This window comes from Petaurus breviceps, unplaced genomic scaffold, assembly GCF_028583685.1.
Source record: "Petaurus breviceps papuanus isolate PSGF00001 unplaced genomic scaffold, PetGlider_PUasm1.0 178, whole genome shotgun sequence".
Classification (NCBI taxonomy): domain Eukaryota; kingdom Metazoa; phylum Chordata; class Mammalia; order Diprotodontia; family Petauridae; genus Petaurus; species Petaurus breviceps.
In genome coordinates, this window is record NW_027185777.1 from 30,147,941 (window position 1) to 30,163,713 (window position 15,773).

The following is a 15,773-nucleotide window of genomic DNA, read 5'->3' on the forward strand; positions in this document are numbered from 1 at the left end:
AATTTCGAATTGCTCCAATAGTGGAGGCCGTACCGGAGACGTTCGGTCACGCCAGGCGGGGCAGCCATGAGCCGCGGGCGGCGACTGGTCGAAGCTGACATCATAGGCGCACGGCCTCCAGGATGGGTAGATAGCTATTGGGCCACTTGCAGAGCCGGCGCAAGAGCTGATCACGTGGGGGGGAGGGGAGAAGTGGGGGGAGCCAAGGCAGAAGGAGGAGGAGGAGGAGGCGGTGGAGGAGGAGGGAGGGGGGGAAGAGGCTGGCAGAAGAGCTTTGAATAGGGAAGTTTTGCAGGGGTTACGTTTGCAGTCAGTTCAGTGTTTGCAAATATTGTGTAGGCTCCTGAGCAAGTCTCTGTGATCCAGGAGAATCAGAATTTGAGGCTTCTAATTGCTGTGCAATTGAGTTTGCATGAAACTTTCACCTCTTCTGCAGGAATTGACTCTTGTGATTTCGGGAGAGAGTTTTAAATCTCTCTGACTACAGACCACACACCTCCCTATTTTTTACAACAGAATTGACTTTATTTTCCAACCAGACATGGATGTTCTCCCAATGTGCAGCATCTTCCAGGAACTCCAGATTGTGCATGACACTGGTTACTTCTCAGCTTTACCATCCCTGGAAGAATATTGGCAACAGGTAAATAGGGATTTTCATTACAAGGCGCAGAGTTTAAAAAAAAAAAATGCCTAGTGTCGCCGGTGCACTGAGGAAAAAGGAGTGAATGGAGGAAAAAAAATTAAGAGTGTGTGTGATTGAAGCTGCCTATCTTTATGTATATATAGATAGATAAATTTTTTTTGGTTGTTTGGGGAATTTTTTTTTAAATTAGGATTTATTTTTTAAAAATCTTGTTGAAATGCCTGTTGTTTTGAATACACTTTTTGAGTGCATCTCACGTTCGGAAGGGGAGTTGTCATTTTCAGTAGACTGGAGCTGTAGATCAGTTGTTCCGAGAGTGTTTTTGCCATTTTGGATCTTCTCAACGGCAACCACCGGAGCGGAGAGCCAAACTCTTCCAGCCTAGCGTTCGCTAGATCCCCGTACCGAGCCCTTGGCAGAAGTTTTGTGCTTGTACGGGGTCCAAACTCCACAGCTGGATCTTGTCATATGAACTTGCCTTTACTGCCAAGGGATTTTTTAAAGGGTTTTTTTGTTTGTTTTTTGTTTTGCCTTTTTTTTTTTTTTTTTGGTATGTGTGTGTTTATGTATGTGCGACTACTTCTAAAATTTAAATACATATAGTATATATTATATACATATATAACATTTTCCCCTAAGTATAAATACCTACCAGCTTATTTCCTATGTCGTTAACAAATTTCTCCCCCTTTTCCCCTTCTCCCCGGGGAATTTAGAAGATTTGCTTAGGTTTTGCCTGATTTTTCTTACCGGCTACTCTTGTTGATCAGCCAAAAGAAAAAAAAAATCTATTTGCACGACCAGTGACTTGTCAGTCATATGACAGGGAGCCTGTCCTGCTAATTGCTTCAAGTCTTAGTTTGCATAGAAGATCAGAGGCTTCTGGCGTTTTAATGGGACTGGATTTTTTTAAGCTTTTGGTTTTTATTTTGATTTTTTTTTCTCCCTTTCTCGATTGGTTGGATTTCTCCAGGCGAAATAGACTCCCCACTTCTTCCATTGTCTTTAAATATATATGGAGGATCTGTTGTTGTCTGTCAGCCCAGGCTGTCTTGTTTGCCTTATTCACTAAGTGAATGATCAAATCACCTATTTTCCAGTTGGTTTGGAATACCAGAAACCTTATTTAGAAAGATGAAATACAAAGGGTTGCAGCTTTCACGTGTCTTGTTTAATTGTTTGCAATCCTTTCTTCCCTTACTCCCCCCCCCCCTTTTTTTCCTCCTCAAAGAAGCAGCTCCCTAGTACGTGATTGAAATTGATCTAAGTAGTTTCCTTCAGGCATTTGGGATTTGGGCAAAAAGCCAGACTTGGTTCCCAGTAGCCATAAGAGGCATTTAAACTCACAGAGAGCTTCATTCTGGTCCATATTGCTCATCTACATAATGGAGAATTTAAATTAGCCAGATTATTAAAGTTTAACAAGATCTCAATAAATGCCCTTTCCTGTTTCCTTGAAGGATCAATAAAATATTTTTTGCTATCTTTCTTCACTGTATCTTAATATGTACTATAGCGCAGCTTGTCTAATTATAGGTGTATATAGAATATAATGATTTTCCCCCTTGCTTGCTTGCTTGCTCACACTAGGCATGTGACAAGTCTGAAGGGAGGTGGGTGGAGGGAAGAGAAGAAATGTATACTATAACATATTCCTAAGGCAGCCAGCTAGAGTGAAATGTGTGGTTTTTGGATAGACTTTGCTTAGAAGGCTACAGGGTTGCGAAGGAGAGTTATGTTGATGACATGAGTAGAATTTGGTGTAGAAACTTAACCAGTAGCATTGTCCGTAGGCAACCTAATATGGACATGCAAACAACTAATCCTAGTGGAAATGAGAGAGGGGGAAAAAATAAACCATTTTAATCCTAAAATGTTTCCTACCATTTTTTTTCCAGTGGCTAGAAAGTTTGAAATGGTGGGGAGAGGGGATGCTGATCTCGGCAGTTGTAGCCACTTGAAAGGTTGGTTGTTGGGGGGTTGGGGGAACCGTTGTACATGTCACACTGCATGTATATTTGAACAGAGTACTTTCTTGGCTGTTGGTCAGATTTTTAAAAGGAAGTCTCCTTTGGCATTGCGTGAAAGAAATAGAGTGATGATTCATACAGTTGTACTCTTGGCCAGTAGATAAAGTTCTTGTTCATTGTGGGACTCCCAGCAGGGCCTTAGAGTAATTTCCCCTTTTGCATCTTTTTTTTTTTTACAATAGCATATTGCCATTCTGAAACTTTTCCTCCTCTCCTGCTGTTGGTGAAATTCCCTGTGTGTCTGACCACTGTAGAAGTAGTTAAAGTTATGTGGTGTGTGCATGGCCCAGCGCTTAGAAATGACATTCTTTGAAAGTCTCCTAGGTCTCTGATACACAGGAAATGGGTGGTTTATCAGCAACTCCATTGATGTCCGGGAATACAGATTGTCAGCTAGTTGCCACCATACTAGAATATGGTATTGTGCTATGACAAGTCAACTCCATTTTTAAGTGAGCCTGTCAAACTACACTGGATGCAGTAGCGTGCTTCTGTCCTGTGTTGTATGAATGTGTGTTAGGCGCATGTGTAGGATGAATGACTTTGCCTTTATTAATAAAGACAGTTCTTGAGAATGTCAAGACAATCTGGTTAAACCTGTTAGGGGTGTATGTTTGGGAAGCTGGTTTTGTGTGTGTAGTTTACTGGGAAACTCATTAGAAACGTCAACACTAGTAACAATAATAAAAATCAGCTTAGAGATCATCATTCATTTGAGTCACTAGTCTAATATTTGAAAAGCTAAGTAAGACAAGTTTCATCTTTTAGCTTTTCTTCTAAATTGTTGCCTAGGTCTTGGAAACTGAGTTAATGTAATATCCATTTTCTGCATTCTGAATGGTTTCTTAATTGTATAAAGATTCCAAAATTTTGGTTTTTAGAGTACCAGGGTTTTGGGGGGGTTTTTTGCATGTTTTTTTTTTTAATTTACTTTCACTTCCATTTTTAGTATTTATAAATTGATCTGACTTTAAAATTTTTTTATTTTTACATAGACCTGCTTAGAGTTGGAACGGTACCTCCAGAGCGAACCCTGCTGTGTGTCAGCATCAGATATTAAATTTGAAAGCCAAGAAGATCTGTGGACCAAAATTATTCTGGCTCGGGAGAAAAAGGAAGAATCAGAACTGAAAATTTCTTGTAGTCCTAAAGAGGACAGTCCAATCAGTCAGAGTTTCAGCCAGAGTCTAGAGACCAACAGCTTAAATTCAGATGTGAGCAGTGAATCATCTGACAGCACTGAGGAACTTTCACCTACTACTAAATTTACCTCTGATCCAATAAGTGAAGTCTTAGCCAATTCAGGAAATCTGAGTTCTTCTGTTACTTCTACTCCTCCTTCTTCCCCGGAACTGGGCAGAGAACCTTCCTCTCAACTGTGGAATTGTACACCTGGTGAACTGCATTCACCAGGTAAAATTCGCACTGGGACTGTGGGCAAGACCGGTGAGAAGGTCAGTGGCGATGCCTCCCCAGATGGCCGGAGACGAGTCCACCGGTGCCATTTCAATGGCTGTCGGAAAGTTTACACCAAAAGCTCGCATCTCAAAGCACATCAGCGCACTCATACAGGTCAGTTCCTCCTCGTCCACCAAAGGAGTTAAGCCAGGTTACCAACAGGGGATACCCTGAATTTCATGTTGTCATTGTATTGCACAGGCTCTGGGTGAGAGCCCAGAACCTGGGAGATGATGTAGTCACACCAGAGGTTTACCAGCATTCAAGACATCATTTCCTCATTCTTTTCATCAAAGAGTTGGATCTTTTTGAGGACAGAATTGAATTTCTTAAAAGACTGGTTGATTGTCATGGATGAATGGCAAGGTTTCAAATTAAGCATACAGGAAGCCCAAGCCTATTCCTTGCTGCTACCATTCTCCCCTTCTTCCCCCACCCCCACCTCCCATTCATCTAATTGAAGGCCTCTTATTACAGTCTCCATATAAAAGAATTGCAAGAAGTCTTATATGGTCTCCTTTTAGCTTCATTTTTAATTAATTAAAGAGCCCAGGAGCAGGTGGTCTCCTAGCACTACAGTGTACATTAGTATCGATGTGACATACTGTACTTGTGTGTTTATAGTATATGTGAGAGCTTGACATGACCACTCCAACCAATCAAAACACATTTGCCATGCACTTATTATTTGACTAGGGCTCTCCAGTACATGTTAGTATAAATTAAATACAGCCTAGTTTATAAGAGGTGCCTTTAAAAAAAAAGGAAGAAAGAAAGTGGCTAGGGCCATTAGCAATGAGAATGAAAATCTGACTTTTGAGAGCTGGAAAAGACTTGAGCATTTACTTTGTCCAACCCTTTCATTTTATACATGAGGAACTTGAGTCTCCAAGAAGCAAAGCTACTTACTCAAGGTCACGCAGCTGGTTAGAGACAGCTAGATTTGAATAGAAGCTTCCTAATTCCCAGTCCATCTATTACATTAGCTCCTGGGTTTCACCCTGTTCATAAGTAGTGTGCTGAATTTGACACTTCCTCGTAGCACTGTTGATGAACAGATGGCTTCTCAGTTATGACTTGATTTGAGGAATGATTTTTTTTTAAGTTACTTTGTTATTATCTGGGAGTGCGAATACAATTGAATTTTTTTTTCCAAAATTTTATTTTAGACTAATACAATTGAATTTTGAAGAGAAGGAGAAAGATTCAATGAAAACTGGCCATTCCCATTCCTTAGGAAAAATGTGTAGGGAGGTATATCATGTATGATATATTTCACTAATCTCTGGCATTGTCTTGAACATATTAACTTCTATTACTGTGATTGTATATATAGACTTTGCCGGAATTTGAAGACCCTGCTAGAGTACTAAAGGAATGTCACCAGAAATTATGCTTGTTAATATTTATTGTCATAAATTAGTATTGGCCTTAATCATAAGTGTTTTGAAGATTCTGTACCAGAGGAACCTTCTTAAACCTTTGAACTTATTCATGAATGAGTTGGGTACTTGGTGTGTATTTTTACTCTGAGCTGGGTTCATCTTTGTTTCAATGAAGTCAAAGTTGATCAATGATGTGTTTCATTTGTAGGAGAAAAGCCTTACAGATGCTCATGGGAAGGGTGTGAATGGCGTTTTGCAAGAAGTGATGAGTTAACAAGACATTTCAGAAAGCACACAGGTGCCAAGCCTTTTAAATGTACTCACTGTGACAGGTATGTGAATAGAGACTGCTTCTCAAAAAAATTTTCAAGGTGTCAAGTAGAAGACCCTAAGTGCCCCCTCTTTTTTTGTCTTAGAACTTTCACGTGTAAAGATAATCATTATTTTTCATTACCAGCAGTAGTTTTATTGTCCGTAGTCTTCACAGATTAAAATCTCCAAAAAACTTGTTAATTTTCATCATAATAATAATGATAATAGCTAGCACCTATAAGCACTTTTAATGATTACAAAATTTTTTTACATACACTTTCTTGTTTGATCCTCACAACCATCCATTGAGGTCGGGGCTATTGTTAATCCCCATTTTACACATGAGGAAACTGAGGCTCAGAGAAGTTAAATGATCTGCCTAGGATCACACAGCTAAGCGAGTATCCAAGGCAGGATTTGAACTTTGTCTATCTTCCTGACTCAGCTCCATATCCATTGCACCACCTAGCTGCCTAACAAAAGATTGTCATGCAGAAATACAGTACTTTCCCTTTGGTATATTACCTCCTCCCATAAGCTCTATATACCAAATTATGAAGATCAAACATCTCTAAGACCTTGTGTTCAACCACTAAACTGAGAATTCCTGAATTAGAAATCAGAGGTCACCTACAACCTTCATTCCTATAAAATGGAAATGAAAGGTACCTTTAACAAAATTCTCATGAACCAGAGAATGCTCTTCAGATTTCTTGGGATGGGGATAGAGAGATACTGTTAGTTAGATTATAGAGCCACAGGGCACGCAGCATAAATCTATATTTTATTTTTATTTCTTTTTGTATTTTGCAGGTGTTTTTCCAGGTCTGATCACCTGGCCCTTCACATGAAGAGGCACCTCTGAATGGGTCAAGAGGTGAATCCTGTGGGCTAAGCGGCTGCAAGGTTGAGACAGCCTTGTGAGGAGGGATGCGTGTCCCAGCCAAAAAGCATGCCATTTTGCACCCTACCCAGTTGCCTCCAGGACCTCTAACTTGAAGGTCTTTTGAGGGCTAATAAAGTCATGTAAGAAGCGGCATCGCAACCGTGGTGCATGAGGTTTGGGTTTTCCCGGACTCATTCACTGGTACCTAACCTTCTGAGTGGCTCCTAAGCCTTTGCCGTGAGCATGTGCACTGAGAATGTTAATGATTGGGCTGACTGTATGTTGAGGATCTATTCATGACTGTATGATGAGGCATACTTTTTTTGATCTTGTAGTAGTTTTTCTGCAAGAGAGATGAAAAAGTTAGTTTGAATGTTTTGTGTGTGAGGAACATACCATGAGATGGGACGACCACCAATCATTTCCTGGGGGGGAGGGTCTGCACCTTTTTTTTTTTTTAAACAAAAACAAAAACAAAAAAAAGAAGGGGAATAATGGAGGGCGGGAGTGGGAAGTCAGGACCCCAGAGTAGAGGCTGGGGTAAGGGGGAGGCCCCCTTTCCTGGGTGAGAGAAGCTTTGGGTGTCTGGTGCAGCTATTAAACGTGCAATGTGTCAGGTAGCTTGTTTTACTTGCTACAGAGCTCATTTGTAATCCATTGTATAAGCTGTGTATTTACAAATATAACACAACTATAACTTTTCATTATAATACAAAGATAATGCATGGTTCCGGGGAACTATATGCTTTTCCATTCTTTAATCAGGACTGCAATTTTGATTCCAGTTAAAAAGCAGCTAAGATACAATTGGTCTAATGCAGTGATTCCCAGCCATCTTGGACTTGCAACACATTATTATAATTATTATTTTTTTATTATTATTATTTGTTGTTGTTATTGTTGTTATTTAATTTTTACAACACTCCCTCCCCTAAAAGTGCAGTGGTGGCACAGAATTATTTTTTTTAATGGAACTTAAATTTAATTTGGAGAATTTTTATGGCACCCCCGTGAGATAATTGTATACATTGTGGGGGTTTAACAGAGCCAGGGTTTGGGAATCACTGGTCTAATGTTACATTATGTATGGAACCTGAAAAAAATTTTCTGTTGGGTGGATAAAACCACTGTAGCTTAGAAACTGATTTCTCATGCAGCTGTTTCTCTTATTTATGCCTTGAGGACTAATTTCTGGTTTTCTAGCTGTTAATGCACTGTTGACCTTAATAATGGTGCCTTATGCAAGTGACCTTCTCTTGTGGGGGGGGTCTCATACAGGGGTATGGGTGATGCATGCTTTATTAAGGCTCTTTTTTCACCTGGCATTGTACTGTATCAATGTATAATACAGAAAACACACACAAACACACACACACACACACACAGAAAAAATCCTTGAGGTCCTCCTTCACAGAGACAAACATAGAAATGAAAACCTCCCTCAACATGTCAGTATTTGATTGCTATTTTTGACGACTTGACTGTCAGTGTTAAAGTGTAATACACACACTATTTAAATTCCTGACCAACTCTGCCACCTTCAGACTTTTATATGGACCTTGCACAACAATTGTATAGATAACACACCCCAAACTGTATTTAATATGTAAAGTTTTCACACATATTAAAGATACAGAAGTATAAGAAGATGTTAATGTATTGCTTAGAAGGCACAAATTTCACATATATATCTAGCTATCTGTTGGTAATACAGAAAGTATAATACTTTTTTAAAAAGTGGGCAGAATTCTTGTGTATGTATATTTGTGTGTACAGTATGTGTATGTGTGTATATATATATATATAGATAATATATAAATATTTTTTTTAAAAAAAGGAGAAATTAGAATGTTTAGCTAGGAAATTCCACAGCCTGTGAAGAAATATTTCAATATGGCCATAAAGGAGGCAAAAACACGGAAACTACAATCTCTTTTTTTTTTTGGAGGCATTCTTTTCAGTTTAAAGGTTTGCTAAAGGCTTTGTTGGCCTGCAGTCTGTGCCAGCCTGCTGACTGTGTTTGGCTGTCTGTATCAGTGAGTGACTCTTTGGCCGTTCCAGAACGGCATGGGCTGAATACTGGCATGCTGGTCAGATTCTAGCAAAATCCACCAAGGGTTTTGTTTTTTGGGCATCCAGCTCATTAGAAGATTGAGCAGTAAGCTGATTACTGTGGATCTTTTTTTGTGTTGTTGTTCACTTTGTATGCAGATGAATCTGTTTTTTCCAACATGTAGATTATTTAGAGCATTCTCTCAAACACAAAAGTTTTTTCCTAAATTGGCACATTAACAACATTGACAGCTAATATTTCATCCAGCTGTTTGCTTCTGGGTGTGGATTCTTTTTTTTTTAAATATATATATATATATGTGTGTATATGTATATATGTGGATATATACATATACATATAAGTCTGGCTGGGCTAGTATTTTGTTTGATCTTCCTAGAAATGAGTGAGGACTAGGGCTCACATAACTGGTTTTTATCTGGTTTGGATGAATACGTTTGCCTAAAGAACTCATTTCATTTTGCTTAAGGGGAAATTGCACTTTTTTTTTTCTTTTGGCAATTCAAAATCCAGAAATTTGATTTGCTGGGTTTGAGAACTCCTTTTTTGGCCATGCTCTGCTTAGCCATAACAATCCTGTTAAGCAAGAAGGTAAACAAAAGCAAAAAAAAAAAAAAACCAAACAAAAAAAAACCCCTTGCACTGGCTTGTCTCACTTACGAAATACCATCAGAGTTGTTTGAATGGGGTGGAGCTGAGTGCCATATATGTCAATGCCTGTAATTTTCATAATAAGCAAGTACATAAGAAGTACATTCTGTTCAGGTGATAACTGAGCCTCAATCAAGCTGAAATTTTTGCTTGAAATTTAAAAAAAAATTTCTATTAGTGAAATTTCTCTTTTTTTTGAAGCACCCTGTTATCTAAAGAATCTTTGTAAGATTTTTGTAAAATTTTGTTTTACAAGATTTTATTTGAAATTGTTTTTTGCAAGATTGTTATATTTCTGTATGAATGTATTTTTTATTGGAATAACATAAAAAAATTCTTATCAGCAATTCCGGTCTAGTTCGTTTTTAGTTTTGTTTTGTTCTTTTAATTCCTGCTGTGTTAATTGTGCCCTGCTTCCTATTTGGTAAATATCAAATATGAGACACAAATAATTTCACACACATACACACACATATAGCACACACCCTTTCCTGTGAGCTTATCCCATCCCAGAATCTGGGTAGAAGGAAGAGCCTGGTATTGCCCTCAAACACTGTATACTTCTAAGCAGACTGACAAAAACAACAACTTGGCTTTGGGCCACTGTTGGAAAACACTTGGCTATTTTTTTAAATTCCTGTCACTCAAGCTAGGGAAATGCACTGTGGAGGCATCTGGACCCAAAGAAACTAAGTGGACTGATTTCCTTTCACTATCGTCCATGGAGCAGGCTTTACATTCCAACACTCTTACTCCAGTTAAGCAATGAGAGATGACAGGGTATTCATTCATCACACCTTGTGTAAGGTGGAATGGGGAAAAGGGAGGTAAGCCTGGGAGCAATTCCCATACTTTTCTATCTGCTCTTTGATTGGCATAGCAAAATCTACTCAATGAAATTCGGGAGAGGGTAAAGGACTTTTTTATACCAGCTTTAGGCTAATTTATTCCCCTATTTCCAAAAACCAACAGCGGTTAGAGAAAAGTTCTGTACATGCATGTTTTTTTTTTTTGTAATAGTATTGACATTTTAAAAAACTTTTTAAGAAGATTAAAATTATAGTTGTCCCAAATACTTGCTTTCTACTAGGTTTGGTGAATTAAATGCTTGATAGATTTGTGGGAATTCAGATGCCATTTAAAGGTCTGAGATTAAAATAAAACTAGTGATGTGATAATGTGAATGAAATCACTTATCAGTTTTTGGCAGTACATTTGTAGGATGTTAGGGAAAGTGTATAGACTGGGAATTTCCCAGTTTGAACATTAAGGCAGTCCACTGCTGGAATGAGTATGGATTACTTTATAAATACTTCCATAATGAAGACCGAAGTTATCCAATTTGTTAAGTGTGAGTGTGAAATAAGCAGAGGTGAAACTTGGGTTGCTCGATTTTACTTTAAATGGTAGGTAGGAGAAGTTGGAATGTGTTCCAAGATAAAGAAATTCCAAATCATTGCCTGTCTACAACTGCTATTAAAAATACCAGAAATTGGAACAGAGGTGGGGGGAGGAGGGGAAAGTTGAGTACAGATTAAATTTTTTTTCCAGTATTCACTGGGTGTGTTGCATTCTGAAGTACATGTCAGGATGACTAATAGTAGAATCGCTATGACTGTACAGTCTAAATAAAGGGCTGATAGTGCACTCTAGGCTGCTATTAAGATTGGACCAGTTTGTCATACAAAGGCTGCACTGAAGAACTAAGTTATGTTCAAACAAGGCTGTTGCAAAAACTTGTGCAAGAAAGAAGCTGCAAATCAGAGTGCTATTTGGGGGAGGGGGTGACATTTCAACATTTCAACCACTTCTGCTTGCTTGCCTAACCTTTAAAAAAAAAAACAGCAAAAAGGAAGAAAAGGGTCTAGTCCCAGAGCTCTTAGCCTGGGGTCCCTGAACTTGGTTTTTAAAAGAATGTTTTGATAATTATCCTGAGATACTTAGTTTCCTCTGCAATCCTATTTATTTTATGCAGCTAAAAAATAATATTCTGAGATGGGGTCCACAGATTACTCTAAATTGCCAAAGGGGGTCCACAACACAAAAAGTTAAGAAGCCCTGGTCTACTGTTACCTTCACTAGAACACTAGCTGTATAGTTGGACTATTCAATAAATGTTGTGTCTACCACATATGTGCACATCAATTCACACTTCTGAGCCTCAGTTTCCTCATGTATAGAAAGAGGGTTTTGTATGATGTCATTTCTAAGTTCCCCTCCAGTTATGAAAATTGATAGTTCCATAACATGTAAGTCTAGGGTGAAATTTAGATTACAAGTTCAAACATTTACATTTTTTTGTTGTTGTGGTTCAAAAAACCTTTTTTTTTTTTTTTTTTTTTTTGTTATTGCTAATTGCCTTTAACTTGAAATGGAGAAGTCCCTAAATAACCTCTGGCCTTTGAAAATATGGCATTATATTCTTTGTGGCAAAATCATTTCTGCATTGAAAGTATGACCTCCTTTCCAGACCTCTTACAAGGGTGGTCCTTAGACCACACAAAGAACCAAGCCTTTCAGTCTTCCACCTCAGGCTTCAGCCAGGTGTGAAAGAAGGGAGGGGAAGAAATGAGTCTACCTGTGACTAAATGCTTAACTGCTATGGGAAGGGAGTACAGATCAGAAGACCACAGTCCCCACTTCGTGAATTGCTTTTTTGTCTTGTGCTAACTCTGCATGACTATTTTACCATTTCTCTTCTCTTTCATTTCCCTGTCCCTTCCCTCTCTGTGTCTATTGTCCAAAGGAGAATTCTCCCTGTTTCTCCTCCCAACCACTCTTGCTCACTGGCTCTCTTGAAATGCCAGTGTTAGGAGTGATATAGGATCATCAAACACCCTCCTGAAATATATATATATTTTAAATTTATGAAACAAATTAAAAAAAAAACTTTTGTTATGTTGTATCACCAGAGCATTGTAAAATGTTCTTTAATACTGAGAAAACAAAAGTAACTATTTTGGATTGCCTACATGATGTGAGACAGATGGCACATCTTTATTTTTAATGTTTAAGGAGGTATAGAAAGCAATTGGGTATGTGACATCTTGTATTAATTCGTGAGAATCACCTCACACAGTTAAAATATAAAGGGAGGAAAATTAGGTCCATGCATCACACAAATTAGGTAATACAACAGAAGTGTATTTAAATGAGATTTATTTTATATCACAAGTTTTCTCTGTTTTACTCTGAGTGATTTTAATCGTAATTCTTTAAACATTTCTGAATGGGGAAATCACAATTTTAAAAAATCCAGATACTACATGTCTTGCTGTAAGCCAGGCTGGTGTGCGTGATTGCTGTAGACTCTTCTAATAAAATATTAATTTATCTGGAGTGCACATTGGTGCATATTTATCCCTTCAAATTTTCATTACTCAATCCTTTACTTCCCCTTACACACTCTGTGCACTTGAAAAACAAGAAATCATGTGGTAAGCAAATGAGTTTTTCAGTAAGTTAAACTACCAAAGCTTCAACACAAATAATGTGTGGACAAATATTTACTTACCATTTTCTCATAAACCAAATCCCTTTTTAATATTTAGAAATAAAGTCTATGCTGCCACATATAACCATTTAAAATTTTATCTTTTGCAAATTATAGTGTAAATGTGGAGATGACTTGCATGGGTTATCTGATGTGGGAAACTGTTCCTCTAAATTTCTCAAGTTTCACATTACCACATTTCATTGGGTTATGCAAGAATTGCTTCTCAACATGTGATATTTAATGACAATAATATTATCAACTAATACTATAAAACCAGATAGCATCACGTAGTTTTCATTTCTTATATATGATCTAGAGGGAAGATGAGCAAATAGAACTAATGGCTAGACATAGAAAAACGGGGCTGAAGTCTCCATCTTCTATAGATGATGTTAGTTTTTTAAACCCTTATCCAGTTTCTTCCCATTTTCATCAAGCACACATTCACAACTCACCCAAAATGGTGTTATTTATGCATAGTCCAAAGATAGGCCAAGCATTTTACCAGGAAATGTAGGTATTTTGTTTCTGGGTGGTTTTATTTTTAAAGGACATCCTTCATGATAAAATTTCCTCAGGACATAATATAAACATGAATCATTTAGATAAAATACATTAAAAAGATCATTAATAGCAAATATAAAGGACAGCTTCTAAAAGGGCCACTTTACATTATCCCCTGAAGGTCAAAATACTAGGGCTGTATTTAAAGAGAATTTACCAAATACTTTTCCTAGAGAATATCTGGTAACCTTCAAATTTCAGCTTCCAGAGCTACATCAAGAGAACCTATTATTTATGGAGATGTACTCATGGGTATTTCACCCAGGGAGGGAACTGTGGGGTGGATTCCAAACATACTCCCATCCCTGGTGATGATGGAAGGTTAAATTGCTATCCTGAGACTGAGCAGGTTGGATTGTTTTATAAGCTATATTCTTGTAATTCACTGATTCAGGATCCTAGCTTTGAAGCAATTAGGATCCAAATCAACTGGCACTTATGGACCCTATTAGGCATGGATTAACACTGGAAATCCACGAGGAAGCCAAAACTGATAGCCAAAATCTGGTGGCCTATGTTTCCTGTTAATTTTATCATTTCAAAATACAGTGACTGCTCTGTGCACTAATTAAAAGTGCACACGCGCGCGCGCGCACACACACACACCACAAGCAGCTATAAAAGCATGATAAGACTGTATGCAAGATATCCACTTTCTGGGCTTGATGCATAAGGAAGAAGACATAGGAGACAGACTAGATTTTTTTCCTTTATACCCCTTTCATTTTGGGGTGCTAACTGAAAACTGACTTTTTCTTAAAGGCACATCATCCCTTTCAACTTTTCCAATTCTAGCAGCAGCTCTTTTTCTCATAATCAGTCTTACTCATGAATATACCTTCTCCCTCCGCCAAGAAGTCATTAGCTTTCCTACTATTACTATCACTCACTATCCTCTTCTGAAGTTCCTGCTGTCTAATGAGACCACCCTGTCCAAAATATTTCTTGCTCTCGTATATGAATCTCCCGGCTATTCTCCCTCCTTCCTCATTACTTCCAAATTTGGCTCAGGGTCCTTTTCTCAACCTATGTCATTATTCTCGGTAACTTTAATATTATGGTTGATGACACTTTGAACATCCTTAGCAGTCTAATTCATCAACCTCTTCAGCTCCTTTTTCCTTGGTCTCAACACCACCCCAGTCACATAAAAGAAGTGGTCATGACTCTTTGGACATCACCATCAATCCAAACTCTTCAACCCATAAGATATTGAACTCTGAAATTATTCTCTCTTATCACAACTTTCTGTTCTTCCACTCTCCCCTTTTCTCATTTCTCTTACCTCAGCTCTTGGTCCTCCTTATAATCTCCATCCCTGCCTATTCTAAGCAATTATACTTGTTCTAGTCTCAGTTTTCAGCCTTCATAGTCTTGACCCTATCATTCAGTAAGGCATTGCCTTCCAACCTTGAACTTCTTGACTTCTTGTACCTCTGCTGTTAATAGCCTGTTAATCCTAAGGCTTCATTACTTTCAGCATCAGTTTTCTATTCTCACACCCCCAAACCACTGAATGCTCCTGGAAGAAATTATGAAAACATTGTGATGAGACCCCCTACAAGTTCATGTGATCTAACCTACATTAGGCTCTCACCACTAACTGGCATTCTTTTATGCAACTTTGACTGACTCTCTGTTGCACTTTCTACAATGACTGTTCCAAACCTTCACTCACCTCCTGGCCCCCTTACTTTCATCTCAAAATAGATTACCTCACTTTCTACTTTACTGGAAGATTGAGGACATCCATTGAAAGATCCTTTATTTCCTCTTTCATATCCCAAAATCTCTCTATCTTCACTCTTCCTTTTCTTCCTTTATTACAGTCTCAGACAAAGATGTGCTCAAACCTTTTTGTTTTTCCCCCAAAGTTCTCCCTTCTCATCTCTATCTCCTGGCTTCCTTCAAGCCTCAGATCAAATCATACCTTCTACATGAGGCGTTTCCTCTTCCTTCTCACTTTTGGTGTCCTCCCTCTGAAATTACCTCCAATTTACCATGTATATATTTTGTATGTACATAGTTGTCTCCTCCATTAGAATTGAATGTCCTGGAGAACAAAGAATATATTTTTGCCTTTCTTTGATTTCACTGCTTTGTAGCCTTCCTTTTGCCCCATAAGTACGGATATACCCCCAAGATGTTGCACTTAGTCCCCTTCTCTTTTATCTCTTGTCTGGGTGAGTCTCATTTGTCTCCATGGTTCAATTATTCTATATGATACCTATCTATCTATCTATCTATCTATCTATCTATCTATCTATCTATCTA

At 38.2% G+C, this 15,773-nt stretch overlaps 1 protein-coding gene across 1 annotated transcript; it reads left to right on the plus strand.

The window, feature by feature from the left end:
* Window positions 1–217: 217 nt before the first annotated feature.
* KLF6 (KLF transcription factor 6) lies at window positions 218–9,786 on the plus strand. The gene is made up of 4 exons (XM_069086531.1): window positions 218–643; window positions 3,672–4,248; window positions 5,728–5,851; window positions 6,645–9,786. Exons 1-4 carry the CDS (start codon window positions 542–544, stop codon window positions 6,694–6,696), a joined length of 855 nt encoding a protein of 284 aa, XP_068942632.1. The 5' UTR covers window positions 218–541; the 3' UTR covers window positions 6,697–9,786.
* The last annotated feature ends 5,987 nt before the right edge of the window (window positions 9,787–15,773 follow it).